At 48.4% G+C, this 14,881-nt stretch overlaps 1 protein-coding gene across 1 annotated transcript; it reads right to left on the bottom strand.

Annotated features, from left to right (window-relative positions):
• Window positions 1–1,483: 1,483 nt before the first annotated feature.
• HTR1B (5-hydroxytryptamine receptor 1B) lies at window positions 1,484–5,646 on the bottom strand. Its single transcript, XM_074581336.1, has 2 exons — window positions 3,716–5,646; window positions 1,484–2,615 (listed from the first exon to the last, which is right to left on the bottom strand). The coding sequence occupies exon 1, from the start codon at window positions 4,916–4,918 to the stop codon at window positions 3,779–3,781; it is 1,140 nt and encodes a 379-aa protein (XP_074437437.1). The 5' UTR covers window positions 4,919–5,646; the 3' UTR covers window positions 1,484–2,615; window positions 3,716–3,778.
• Window positions 5,647–14,881: the final 9,235 nt, after the last annotated feature.

Raw genomic sequence — 14,881 nt, 5'->3', positions numbered from 1 at the left:
CCTGTCCTAAAACACACTACGTCAAGTGTGGAATGTGTTTTACGTATTTATATTTCCCAGCACTGAGTGATGTTTGCCCTACATTTCTTCTCTTTCGCTGCGCACAGATGCACGTCCTCACTCCACTCAGCTCCCTGCCGCAATGGTTTGCTGAACTAGATGAGGCTGCAAGGCCTTTAGCTAGAAGGTATCTCAGCAGGGCTCCAGTTAGCTTCCTCTCCTCTGGCCCCAAGTCACTCAGTGCAGCTTTCACACCGGCTGTGTCTCCCCAACAGCGAGTGTGGTTATCTGAAACGTTGGTGTGTGCAGAAAGTTCAGAGCCTCAGCATAAACTTGGAAGGATAATTTCTTGATGAATTAGCTTTACCGCTTCTCAGCAAAATCCTCACATCACAACAGGGAGCCGGGAGCTTTTGCTGCCAGATGCTGATGATGAAGGTATACTCCAGCAGCGGGAGGACCAGGAAAGTCCAACTCCTGAACCTCGTGCTCTCCAAGTCACGCAACCTTGTAAAACTGACAGAAGACTCAACTGACTGTGGAAACGCTGAAAATACTCATTTTACAGAATCATTTTTCATTTTGAGACATAGAAGCAGCCTAGTGATTTCACTGAGAATTTGGGTGAACAAAATTCATTCTACAAGATGGAAAAAATGACAAACGAGAATGGGTTAAGCACTGTTTGATGCTATCTTCCTTGCTTTTTTCACCCCATGTATGCAAAAAAATAGATTTAAAAGGAATATAAACGCTTCAATCAAACAAGAGAGTGTTTTAGAAAATTCCTCTAATGAAATTTGTGTTTAATGATTCCAGGGAGTACTTTCTAGAAGCATAGTATAGCAGTTCTGTTTTTTAGAGATAAGTGATTTTGCAGTAAGTGTTCTAGATTTCTCCAAATTACTGAAAATGTTTATTTTCCACTACTTTAATTTGTACCTTGCAGACTTCTTTCCTGCCCACTACCACATTTTCCCCAGTTAATAGGAGTTTCAGAAGCACAGAGGGTCAGGTTCTTTCTTTACTATTGAATATGGTAAATAAATCCTTATTGTTTCAATGACTCCCTGAAGAATAACAGGTAGATAAATCATGTAAGATTTTTCCAGTCTTTATAACATCCCCCATTTCAAATACATACATACAGTTTTAAAATAACATTGATTACAGTATCCACCAAGTGCTAAAATAAGTTTTGTTTGCTTTTAATGGAGTAAGAAAAATATTTGTAATAAAACACCTAAAAATTTAACCTGGGATAATACGAAAATAATAAGAATTATACCTAACAGTACTGGTTAGAATGAAAGCAAAGCTGCCTGTTAAAAATCTGACCACTGATCGAAGCTTGCAATTTCAGCCTTCATCAATTGCCTTCTTGAGTGACTCATCAAATCAGCGTTGCCTAAAAAGTCAATATTGAGAAACCAGGTAAACCAATAAATACTCCTTTCAGTCACACAATTGCTACCAAACACTCTTGAGAACACAGTAAAGCATTTTATTGTTTATGCTCATTTTCATTTACACATAGGAGGAACAATCAATGCAGTTCTATCACAGCAGGTGGACCATATCCCGGAACTCTAACTTTGACTGCTGAATGTGTGTAGACCTGTCTTAAGGTCTGATCAGAAAAAAATAAAAATAAAAAAAATAGGGGGGGAAGTAGGGAGGAGGGTAATTTCACTAACATCAGTTAATTCATGATTCATGGGTATTTATTTTGCAGGTGATACAGCTCTTCTGAAAGAGCAAACTGCTTCACTTCTTTACAAAATACACTAAATAATGTAATTACTTAGAGAATTCAAATTTTGCAGTGGTTCATGCGGTAAGGGTGTGCAACTGACACAAAATGGAAAACATGGTTACAACATCAAACTGCTACTTCTATTCCCAGCTGGTTTATGGAAAAGGTCAGTGGACTTCTTTTCTGCTCTTGAGTTATGGAGTAGAAGCAAGAAGTATTTACTTTATAAAGGCAACTATGAGGACAGACTATAGATATGCAGTGCAGCTGAACAGGTCTACAACTCTTGTTTCTACAGCATTTGCTATTGTTTTGAAATACAAATACAACTTTTGCACACTGTCACTTCTCACACATGTTCAGCTGAAGGAGTCATTTACAGAATTTACTGCGATGCTCCTACTTTACATGTTGCTTTTTTTTCTCCTCTTGGCCTCATAAGTGAAGGGAGCAACTCTTTCCACTGAAAGAAAGAAATTACAGGTGTGCAGAAGTACAACTATGCTACCAACACAGACAGAGACAACTGTGCTCTTGTGCACACCCCTACAACCGGCCGGAGAACAAATTAAGAAGTTAAGCCTGCAAAATAAATGGAGTTTACTCTCAAACTTTTTCTTCAGTCCAGATGAATTATAGACCTTGATTCGAGGCTGCCCTCTTTTTTTTTTTTTTTGTGTGTGTTTTGCAACTGATCTGCGTGACTATTGGAACAGCATCTCTGCCAGAGTCATTACACTGAAATGCAGAGCTGAGCAGTTTGGTGGCAGTATGTATTGACGTTTTTGCAGCATCATGAGTCTGGCAACTGGGCTTGGGGAAGTTTCAAGCAGTGGGTCTTTACAATAGCAACTTGATTCTGCAGACAAAAAGCAAAAGATTGGCAGAATTATTAAAGTATCACAACAAAGGCAAGTACGTATTCTGCAGAACGGGGCGCTGAGTTTAGCTATGAGCTGGCAGCCACTTTTGTCACAGGTGCAGAAAGGCACAGCTTTTCCGCCTGTGAAGGGGAAACATAAAGGTGTCGAGCCTTTCGCGCTGGCTGAAAGGCAGCTTTCCTTGCAGGATGCCCGCTCCCAGCAGGACCAGCTTATAAGGAGGCCAGAAAGTAGGCTGAACTTTACACTCAGCCTTCGTCTGGGGCCTGTCCTACCTTTTTTTCCTTTCCATAAAAAAAAAAAAACAAAAAACCCCAAAAAATAAAACCTGCCAACCAAAAAACCCCACCAAAACCCCAACCCGACGCTAGCACCGGGGGCTGCATCTCACTCCCTGCCAAGGGGGTTCCATCCCCGGCCGCCTGGCGATGCCTCCAGCTGCCGGCGGGGGTCGGCAGGCGGCACCGGGGAACGCCGCCGCCGCGGGGGGGAAGGGAGGCAGGGGGGCTGCCCTGCCCCGGTCCCGGCCCCGGCCCGCCGCTCCCCGGGGAGCTCGGCAGCCGGACCGAAAAACAAGTGCCGTTTAGCACTAATTGATCTAAACACGGGCATTAGCATAGGAAATGGCGGCAGATGGGTTTAATAGGTGGAATTAAGCGCAGATTGCCGTGAGTCACTCCCTGCGAGCTGGGGCGGCGGGGGGGGGACGGGGACGACACACGACAACGACGACACATACACACTGTGAAATGTCAGGAGCGTGCAGCATCGCCGCCGCTTGCTAAGGGGCTGAACACCGGCTGGGGGAGCGCCGTGCCGTCCCCCTCCCCGCCCCGGGCACGGCTGGCAGGGAGCCCCGCACGGCGCTCCCGCCTCCCTCCCGCGGGGCTCGCCCTCACCCCCCCACGCCGAGCGGGCTAGAAAGCAGACGGTCCTGCTCGAGACAGGATAGAAAAAGCTATTTTGTGGGGTCGTACCTCCTCTCCCCGCCCCCCCCCCCCATTCCCGAGAGTATTCCTCCCGCCAGGTCTTCCCGCCCCGAGCATCGCCGCTCGCCGCGGCGGGGGCGCGCACCTACCTGTGGCGTCGGGCACGGGCGTGCAAGGGGGCAGCCCCGGCGAACACATCGCATTCAAAATTTTCAGCTTGTGCATCGGAAACGTATGAGTTTGTGGAAAGCTTGTTTGAAGTCTTCGTTCGACATAGTATAGATGATGGGGTTGATGAGGGAGTTGAGATATCCCAGCCACGTGAAAAAGTCAAAGATGGCCATGTGGAACCAGCAAGCGTCCTTGCAAATAGGCAACACCAGGCTGATGATGAAAAAGGGCAGCCAACAGACGATGAAGGCTCCTAAAATAATCCCTAAAGTCTTTGTAGCTTTCCGCTCTCTAGCGGCCGTGAGCTTCTTCTTCTCCAGCAGGGCATCCGAGACCTTCACCTTCACCTGGTTCATGTACACGGGAGAGCCCGTTTCGCTGGAGCCCTCGGGGGCCTTGGAGTTTATGGACGTGACGGAGGAGGACGACCCCGGGGAGTCTGTGATTAACTGAGCCCGTGTTAGTCTTTTACCTGCTTTCTTTGGCGTCTGCTTCAAAATCCGCGATCTGGCTTCCACGTAGATCCTCCCGTAGAGGGCTATCAGCAGCAGAGTGGGGAAGTAGAAGGCTCCCACCGTGGAGTACACGGTGTAGAGGACGTGGTCCGTGTTCACCACACAGTGAGAGACTTCTTCGGCCTTCGCCTGCCGCCAAAACAAAGGGGGCATGGAGATGCAGATGGAGAAGACCCACACCAAGGCGATCATGCCCGCTGCCCGCTTGGGAGTCCGTTTCGTGGAGTACTCGACGGCGTCGGTGATCGCCCAGTAGCGGTCCAGGGCGATGACACAGAGGTGCAGGATGGACGCCGTGCAACAGGTGATGTCCGAGGACAGCCAGATATCGCAGACGATCTGGCCCAGCGTCCACTTGCCGGTCACAGTGTACATGGTGCTGATGGGCATGACGAGGATGGAGACGAGGAGGTCGGTGACGGCCAGCGAGGCGATGAGATAGTTGGCCGGCGTGTGGAGTTTCCTCGTCTGGTAGACCGTGGCGATGACAAAGGCGTTGGAGAGCACCGTGGCCAGGGTGACGAGCGCCAGGACGACGGCGAGCACGATCTTCCCGGAGAGGGGGGTGGCATCCTGGTAGGTCCCTTCCTCGGCGCTGCAGTTTCGGCCGTGGTAAGAGTCGTTGGCGGGGAGCAGCGGCGCCTGGCAGGGGCCGGCCGGCTCCATCCCTCCGCGGCCGCCGCCCCCGCAGACGGCGGGGCTCGGCACGGCGGGGCCGCTACCCTGGCAGGACCCCGTCGACGCCGGGGGAGGGCTGCAGCATCCCCGCGCCGGCACCACCTCCCACCCGCCCGCCCGCCCTTCCGGGAGCACCGAGCGGGCTCCGCCGAGCCTCACTCCCCGCGGGCGAGGGAGCAGGGCAAACCGGGGGCCAGGCGTGCCCGCTCGCCCCGCCAGCTCATTGCCCCGCCGCTTCCCCGCGGAGCGCGGCGAGCTCCGGGCATGGGGCTCCCGCCCCGGCCGCCCCTAGGCGCAGCCCCGCCGCCCGCCGCTCCGCACCGCGTCTCGACGGGCGCAGCGGCAGCGCCGCATGCCCGCGGGCGGCGGCCTCCCCCCCGGGCTGCGGGCGCGACGGCGGGGGCTGCGAGGGCAGCGGAGCCGCCCCGCCGGGCCCTGCCTTCACACGCAGCCCGCCGCCGCAAGTTTGCAGCCGCCGCCGCGGGTGCGGGAGAAGCAGGAGGAGGAGGAAGAGGAGGGTCCGCGGGAGGCAGGGGGGGAGACCACCTCCCATGGCGCCCCGCCGCGGGCCATGCTGTCGGGGCCCGGCCTCGGCCCGGGGCCGGTGTGAGGGAGCGGCGAGCAGCCGCCGCCCCTTATATAGCGGGCGGCGCGGCGCGGCTCCGCCGGCACCGAGCAACCGGTGCCGCTCCCGGGCGGGCTGCCCGCCTGCCCGCGGAGGAGGAGCTGCCGCCTCCCTCCGCCCTCTCTCCAGCACCCACCCGCTGTCCGACGGGGGGGGCCTGGCCCGCCCCGGCCCCGCGCACCGCCCTACCGCCATCCCCCCGCCCCTGCCCCCTTAGGACGGCGGGAGGAGCCCGGGCTCGCCCCCGATCCAGCCCCACCGCAGCGCGGAGAGGGAGCGGCCGCACCTGCCCCTCCCCGCAGCCCGACGGGGCACTGGGGGATGCGGGGTCCCGCCTGGCCCTTCGCCTTGCCCCGTCCCCTCTCGCACCGCGCCCGCGGTGGGGCTGGGCGATGCCCGGCTCCCGACGGAGCCCGCTGGACGCGCGGGAGTGGCTGCCCCGCCGCTCCGTCCCGCGCCGGGGTTGCAGGTGCCTCTCGGTGCCGGAGCTGGCCGTGCGGGGAAGGGCAAGGGCGAGCAGGACGGTGCGGGGCAGGGGCGCAGCGGTGCGGGCAGGCAGCCCGGGTCCGGTCGGGCAAGGAAGGGGCTCTGCAGCGGAGCGCGGCGGGGGTGCATGTCCCCCCGGATCACATCCCCTGCTTTACGCTTAAACTTTCGGCAATCCGGCGCTTCCGGGGCTCCGGTTTTCTTATCTCCTCCCCCCACTCCCCCCCCCTGCCCCGTCCCCCTTTCTTTTTTTTTTTCTTTCGTTTCTTTTTTTTTTTTTTTTTTTTGTGTGTGTGTGCTTGGAAAGGCGCATCCGTGATTGAACAGCCCTGACGTGCCCTTGCAGGATCCATCAGAGCTCGGGAGGCGGGGGCAGGAGATGCACCGGCACCACACGTTTGTCCAGGTCCCGCAGCTCCTGCCGGCGTTTGTTCTCTGTAGCCGCAGGAAAGTTGTGCCCACAAAGTGAGGTGCGAGCTTGCTTTTTGCTGGGTCAGGGTAATTCCAAGCTCAGTGACATTTCTGTGCTCCAGCCCTCGAGTAAATCTCCCAAAGATGCCACGACAAACCCAGTAAAGAGGAGGCAAGGACTTAAGTCTGCAGGCATGTTTGTGCACACCTGCACATGCTGCTACCTGCCTAAGCTCCCTGTGAATTCTTGGCGCTCCCCTCTCAGATGTCATCTCCCGGATGGTTTCCTCTGTGACAGGAAGGCAGACTGTTCCCCTGCGCTCCTGTCCTTCCTGTGCCACGCTCAGCACCATGCAGGGACAGGCACTGCATTGTTCTGCCTGGGACATGGAGCTTATGGGCAGGGTGAGAAACCTCAGCACCCTATTGGTCATCCTGGAGCAAGAGGGACTGGCACATGTGCGCGAATGCAGGTCAAGGATGGACAGCAAGAGGATCCCAGAGGATCCATCATGGCACAAAGGGGTGATGAAATTCTAGGAAGAGAAGTATTGAAGCATTGAGCGAGCCGGGGCTACACAGCAGTGTGGGAACACCAGAGCCCTGCAGGGACAGTCCTTTCCCTCCCTATTTCAGTACTGGGCAAGGTGCCCCGATCTTGGCATGTGCTGAGCACCCACAGGTCCCCTGAGACCAAAGAAAGCAGTAACAGTGCTTGAGATTTTGTAAAATCAGTCCCAGTTCCACTCTTTAGTTAGGCTCTCTCAAGAAGTGAGGTAGGGAGAGGATTGTTGTGGATTAATCAAAATGTGGTAGTCAAGGTTTGCCTACATTCACCAGACTGATAGGAAGATAAAATGTCAATAAGCCTTTCTGTTTCCCCAGAAGAGCTTGGGATAGGGTTTGATCTGTTTCCATATTTTTATTTTGTGGTGCCTCCTTGTGTTTAGTGGAGCCTGGTAATTGGTTGGAGCCTCTAGGCTTTATTGCATTAAACATAATAATGTAGAGGTATCTATATAATTCTGGTCTCTTTGATGGGCAGAGATTTTATAATCCTGGTTTCTAATACAGTGTGTTATTGCTTCCACTTCTGCTCGACATTTCTGCCTTAATTTAGTTGTGCTTAAGTTGGCAGCTGCCCTCCAGCCTCCATAGCTCAACATTCTTCCCAAATAGGGCTACATATCTCAGACTGATTTACATTTAAAACACTGATAATAACAAGAGGAAAATCTAGTTCTTCATCCAGTTTTGGAAAAATTTTCCTCCTGTGGAAAGGCTCTGCTGATAAAATTATAGAGCCTCCAAGGGTAATGTTCTAGCCCTAGCCACTGCCATGAGCTATGTTGTGTAATGCAGACAAGTAGTATGTGAATGGGCGAAGAGTTCTGGCCACCTTATTAGTGTCACTGTTTACCCTCATTATCAAATGTTTGTGTTCTGTGCACAGCTTTTGCTGTTGCCCTTCTCCATTAATTCTTGGTTATTATTCATCAGTAATCATCATTCATTGCTTCCCTCTTTGTCTTGGCAAGAAGATGCTTTTCTCCTTCCTTGTTTGTTTTCTTCTGTTTTGCTCACTTGTTTCTCACTCAGTTATGCAGTACTGCTTGCTGCCAGTGGTCAGGAAAACATTCACCCATAGCATGCCAGGTCTAGCAGTGTTGACTTCACTTGACTTCCCGCAAGGATCACCTTGTCCTCCTGGGCAGTAAGCATTCCCCATGCTTCTCTCTGGGGCTTCAGTCTTGGGTTAGGACTAGCTGCAGCAAGAAAGTAAAGCCAGCTCCCTATTAGTGCTCCGTGCCATGGACCTGCTTCTGTGCATCACTGTTGGTAGGGGATGCAGAAGACATGTCCGTACCTAGGCACTGGAATTGCTGCTCTCTTTAGGCTATGCATGCTGGTTCCCAGGATTTGTGTCAGAGCAAGAGGTGCTCAGGACTTAAAAAATTGCTTTTCCTCTCTGCCCAGCCAGGCTGCACACAGCCCTGTGCCATGGCTGGGCTCCCACGGGCCAAGGCTTGATGAGAGCAGGAACCGGGTTCTACCTAGATCATCAATAAGTACTGGAGTCTTGGAGTGCCAGTCAGAAACATATTGTGAATCGTATGTATTATCACATGAACAATCATATCTCACTGCTGTGCTGTCACCCTGAAGCTTGCATTTCATTGTTTTACCTTCCCCTCTCCTAACTGGATCTGAAAGATGCTTATGGGAAGAGATCCTATTTCCTGAAGCTTTTGGCTTCTGTGCAGAGGCAGGCATAAAATGAATTTCTTCTGCTGGCATAAGACTGTTAATACTTCTTATACACAGATTTTGATGTGCTAAAATACCCAAATATAGAAATGCAATGAAAACTGAGCCTATTGCTGGTTTATTGCATCACAAACTATGCCCATGTCTGCCCATGTATGGCATAAATGTCATCGATGACTTATAAATAAATTAGAGAAGACAGACACATAGAAACAAACCTAAGTACCAGAAAGGAAAAGTCCTCATCCTACAGTCAGATCTGTCCTGGCCACAGATAACGTTGTGTGGCTTTTGGCTTTCGGATCTCTTAAGTATATTTGAACACAGGGCTCAGTGCGCAATATAAACTTCACCTCTGCCCTTGACTCAGGTGGCGAGTTGTATGTAATGCCATCTGTAGCCTCCTGCACTGTGATGAGATTCATCCTCATATTTTAAATAATGAAATTCTGAGTCCTTCTGTTAGCACAGATAACCTTCACTATGTAAATCAACACAGTGGTATTTTGTTGAGTTTGCCAACAGACAAATAACGCTAATATATGTGTGAAGTTTCTCAATGTTAACTTTGAAATATAGCTGAGGCCATTTAAATGCCAACACTTTTAAGTCACTAGTCAAAATAAAAACACCCAGCTTGAGTTACTGAAATTTAATTATAAGGAACAGCTGGGCCTGGTTTTGATTTTGACTCTAAGGACCCAGAAAAAGAAACAAGCACATGGGCTCAATAGGAACACATGCACAGAGTTTCTTGACCCAAAGGAATAAAGCCAGATCGAGTTATTCTTCGTACTGGTCAGGCACAGTTGCCAAAAAATGTACTCAGATACCCTCCAAAGAGTATTTTAAGTAAGCAACTGAGGTCAAGCAAAAAGGAACTCCAGTCCTCCCTTACACTGTCTCTACCATTTCCTCTCCAGACGCTGCACCCATCCTGACACACTGCAGTTCATGGAGGCAGCAATTGAGCTTGGTGGCTGTTCCTCATTCAGCTACAGGGGGTTTGCTCTTTAGTGATGTTCCTGGAGACGCTCCACATGAAACCGCTGCAATCCTGCCCCATATCCTCTCCTTCCATACTGCCTAATATTCTCCTACTTCGTTACAAAGCAGAAGAAATAACTACTCGTATGAAAAGGGCTGTTGCCTCCTCATTATTGTGGTTTCGATCTGTGGCTGCTGGAGCCTTTCACTCACACTAAAATTGGTGCAAATGCCTATTTTGCTGCCAGAGGGTCTGGCTGAACAGTCATCCCTACAGTTCAGGCAATCTCCAGTTGTACACTTGCAGGGTTTTTAACCCACTGGGATCTGTCTGCAATGAAACACATGCAGATCCATTGGGGAATGGACCATAGGAAACAGCCATGGCAGTATGACATAAAGGCACAGCTGTCTACCGGGACTGGAAGTTGATGGTGTAACTTTTAACTCCTTCTTGTCATATAAGCAAAAAAAAAAAATATATATAAAAGAAGAGAAAAGCACCTGTTCAGCATGAAGGCAAAGGACCCTGCATTTAGACTCTGTAGGGATTCAAATGAAAAAAGGTCTTATGTTCTGTGCTCAGACCTGGCAGAAGATAAATCCACTGATTTATCCATAAATGACACAGACCTCAATCAGGTTTAAAGCTTTGGCCCACTTCAGGATGTTCAGATCTTTCTTTCTGCTTTAGAGGATGGAATCTGTAAGGGTTTCCTTTCAAGATCGAGAGTTGATTTCAAACAGGTCCCAAATATCAAGTTTTCACAAATGAAACATTGAATTCTGTGTTTAAAAAGAAACGTCTGCACACATTTTAAAGCAACAAGCTACTAATGCAGAAAGCTTAGTGGAAACTTGTGCAATGCAGTGAATCACAGCAAAGAAGTAAAATTGCTGAAAATTAAGAATCAAATATTTTCCTTGTGAAAGCAGCGCGTCAACATTGATTTAAAGGGAGCTACAAAGATTTCTTCCTACTAAGGATCTGGTTCTTCTGCATGGCTAATTAATATTTATCTAGGAAAGAAGGTAACATATGCTAAGCCCACTGCCACTATTTATAAGCATGCTGTAGTCTTCTTTGTTCCCGGAGGTAATCAGAAGCTAGGAGCTTTTGCTGGCATGCAGATTTGGGCTGCTAATTTAATAAAATGCATTATCCATTAATTTGAGTCCTTTTAGGATGTCAGTGTTTACTAGTTGACAGTTTCTTCTGCAGTATGAGACTTAATTGCAAAATTTAGTTGTCTGTTCTGCTTAGCAAGAGGCCTAGAGAGAGACGCTGAAAACACGCTGAAATTCAGGAAAGGAAGAAATTTTAAAGGCCACAAAGATCTTGTAGGCCTGCTCTCATCAGCAGAGTAGGGCCCCAAGGCTAGAGCAGTAGCAAATGTCTATGGCATTGCCCAAATTCCAGAGCTTTGCAAGGTCAGGACGCCCTTTGAGGGGATCGGAATACGTGCACTTACTCTCAGCAGCACTTTGCAAGGTAGTGCACAGCTGAAGATCTCATTCTGGTGACAGGTAAGAGTTTCTGTAAACCAATTAAATCCAACATAATCTGGTTTGGGAGCGAGGCTGTTTGTTAAGAAACTAGTGGTCTAGACACTGCAAAGTGTGAAATCCGCTCTTACCAAACTGCCATCAGTATCGCCACTGCTCTTTGTGTAGCTCTTTCTTTGAGGATGAAAACAAAGACTCTGAGAAGAAAAAGGCTTAGAAGAGGTAGATAAATAAAATTGTATCACTTAAGCTTCTGCCAAATACGAGCCAGTGGTACGTCCCACCTGTTGGAAGCAGAATTGTATGTCATCTGACTTTAAGAAAAGCAAAGCTACGGATCCAGTTCAGCATTGTCCCAATGATTTAGGGAAGCTGTAGTCAATGCAATTGAAGGATGCGGCTTGTTATTATTTTCCAATATTTTTATTATCCAAAGACTGTTTAACTGACAGGTCTCATAGAAGCCTGTAAAACTGCTTTTCTTCATGTCTAGTGTATATGTGTGTTTATTGGGGAAGGAAATACTCAACTGTAGTTGTGAGTAGTAGATGTGATCTCTATTTAGAAAGGTAAGTTTTATTCTTTCATTACAGGAAGAAGTAAGTCTTAAAGGATTCAGGTCTCGGGTAGAACATGCCCAGATAAAGGTTTTGAGCTGATCTTAAAAATACCTTGCTGCTGGGTGTAGCCTTTAAAATGTTAATGGATTTTAAAAAATTGAGATGTGGCCTTGTCCTCATTTGCAAGATCATGTCTGTGTTTGTGGAAGCAGAATCAGACAACTTCATTTCTTAGCTTTATATTTCAGTTGTGAATTTCGTGGGTTTCCCGTTCCTTCCTTGGGAAAATCTTGTTACGCCCCTTCTGCAGTGCTTACTCTCCTCACAGTCCTGTCTTTACACTCCAGGAGGTCTGCAAGGGCACACAGTGTACAGTCCACCTCTTTAACAGCAAGCCACGGCTTCCAAACCCAACCAGTCTTCTTCTTACCAAGTACAAGAAAAATAGCCATCTGTTATTAAAAAAAAAAAAAGGCAACCCGCAGCTCTCTCTGTGTTTTCCTTGGCTGTCTCATCACTCGAACATTCTTTGAACTTGGCCCAGATCTGTCCCCACGTCCACTTAGTTCATGAGTTTTCATCTGACTCATGAACCTTCTCCCCGTCACTTCCAAGCTGCCTTCTCCATGTCCTGCTCTGGTGGCAGGGCACACCTCTGCACAGGAGCCCGACCTTCTCTTCCCCCACCCTGCTTAACACTCCTGTCACTGGGAAGGAGGAGGGAGAACGTCCTTGCATATCCCTCCAAGATTCACAGCCTCTCATGTTTGAAACAGAACACTAAATCATGGTGGATTTCTACACTCCAAAACCCTAAGCCCCATGCAAGATGCTGGAAAAACCTCAGGTGAAGTTATCTCATTTCCCAAGCTGCCTCTGCTTAAGAGTGGAGCTAGGGAGGTTTAGCAGCCAAAACCACTGGCCAGATTTCTATCATGTTTCAGTTACTTTTTTCTAGCCTTGGAAGCTGGACTATAACTACCCAAATGCTACCACACATTTCCATAGCCTGCTGTTGTGGCCATGACCCCCTTCTCTCTTCATCCCTTCTTTGTGCATCCCTTCCCTTATCTCACCCCTCCACTAATACCTCACTAACAAGCAACTTTTCTTTACATGACTTTCAAAGCCTTTGATAGTTTATCCGCTTCTCATCACATATTCAGGTTAATTACTGCCTCCCACCAGCCTCTGATGCTGGCCCCTCCCAGAGTCTTATTTGATTTCAATCAGACATCTTCATGCCTTCCCAGGCTTGAGAGAAGCTTCTTGTAACAGGCAGACATATCCTCATTATCTTACCTAAAAATTCTCCTTTGCTGTGATGCCTACAAAACACACTTGACAAGAGTCAGGCTGTTGATTAAGCTGTGACTGCTACCTATTATTCTTCCTGGTAGTATTTTGTTTGCCAGTGTTCTCTCACCTGTGTGCCTCTGCTAGCGCTGAACTTAGACTGCAATTCTTTAGAGCAGAGACTATGTATGTGCTCCGAGTGCTTGCAGGGCCTTGAAAATACCTTTGAGGGTCCTGATCCTGGGCTTTGAATGGCTTGCTATAAACTGTTTTTATATCAATAGTAACTATTAACAACATCTTCTCTTTTGTTGGTTTGTTGTTTTGTTGGTTTTTTTTTTTCTTCTGTACAGTTCAGAAATCACTGTCAGTGATCCAGGAGCGATACAAGGCATACCCTTAGCAACAAATGGCTGATATGACTGATCCGCATAAACTGTCATGATCAGTGCAGCAGGGAGTTCAACATAAGATCAGCCAGAAGCTACAAAATGTGAAAGTTCCTCATCTTCTGTTTGAGGAAAACTGGAATGTTTTGCTATTCGTAAAAGATGATAAGAACTGTCCCTTATTTCCTCTATGCAACTAGCCAGAAATAAAAGAAAGTAAAAGAGCAGACTATTAATATGTAATGTGCACCCAGTTGTTCACTTCTGTTGCAGCTCTGAATTTTGAGCAGTAGAGATAAAAGGGAAAAAAGAACCCCAAGCCTGCTAGAAGACATGTTCCTAAAGACTGGGAGTTTGGCAAGCAGAAAGCATGATTACCCTTTCCTTTCCACATCTGCTCCTGATCTGTCTTGAGAGATTAAGTTCTCCAAAGTCTCCCCAGACAAGAATTTCTCACTTAAAGTTTGATTACAAGAACTGGGGGTTTCATCTTATAATCACAGAATCATAGAATCTTTTAGGTTGGAAAAGACCCTTAAGATCAAGTCTAACCATTAACCTAGCAGTGCCAAGCCCACCACTAAACCATGTCCCTAAGCACCACGTCTACACATCTTTTAAATACCTCCAGGGATGGTGATTCAATCACTTCCCTGGGCAGCCTGTTCCAATGCTTGATAACCTTTTCGGTGAAGAAGTGATTCTGTCTAACCTCTGCCTTAAAACAAAACTTTAGGCACCTGGTCATGGCAGACAGGATCTCTCTTCTCAGCGACCTTCCAGGCCTCTTCCTCTCTCTGTCAGCTGTAGTGCAAATATTGGCATTTATTCCAGAAAATCTCTTTTATTAGGGGTTTGTTCCTTGCCTCAGTGAGGCAGACTTTCTTACTGGCTTAGTACTATATGAAACATTAGATGTTAATTTACACTTGTCTTCCACTGTGCTGGCCTGTCAATGGCCTTTGCACCAATGGTGGCAAACCCAGTAATGCAGGTCGCTTTTCTACTTAATTCAATATGAATCTGGTAAGATCTCTGTTGTGCTCATTTCCTACATCAGGGACAGTTTGTCAGTTCCTGCAAAAAGAGTTTTTAGTTTCATGTTCTCAAAGAGAGCTGTAAGATTTTAGTAGTTCCCTTTTCAAAAATGAGTGTTTTGGTAGCGTTGTTCAGTCTTTGCCCTTTTGATTGCCATTAAGTACACAATGTCCTCTGAGACATCGTCCTCTGAGCAGCAGTGAAACATGGGTCAGTCAGATGTTGACAGCCTAATGTTGCCTTGCTGAAACAGCATGAGGAGAGATAAAGCTGGGAGCTGATGACTGTGTGTGCTCCCTTTCTTGGATTTGTTACATGAAAATTATTAGTGCATGTTTAGATATCCTCCTTTCCTTCATGGAGAGAGTCCTTTAAGCTTGTTTTG

The sequence above is a fragment of the Larus michahellis genome, chromosome 3 (assembly GCF_964199755.1).
Source record: "Larus michahellis chromosome 3, bLarMic1.1, whole genome shotgun sequence".
In the NCBI taxonomy this organism is placed as follows: Eukaryota; Metazoa; Chordata; class Aves; order Charadriiformes; family Laridae; genus Larus; species Larus michahellis.
Note: the sequence above shows the minus strand (reverse complement) of the source record. Positions and strands in the feature narration are given on the sequence as shown.

Coding starts and splice junctions, on each gene's coding strand:
- HTR1B (XM_074581336.1), bottom strand. CDS start 4,918: ATGGAGCCGGCCGGCCCCTGCCAGGCGCCGCTGCTCCCCGCCAACGAC.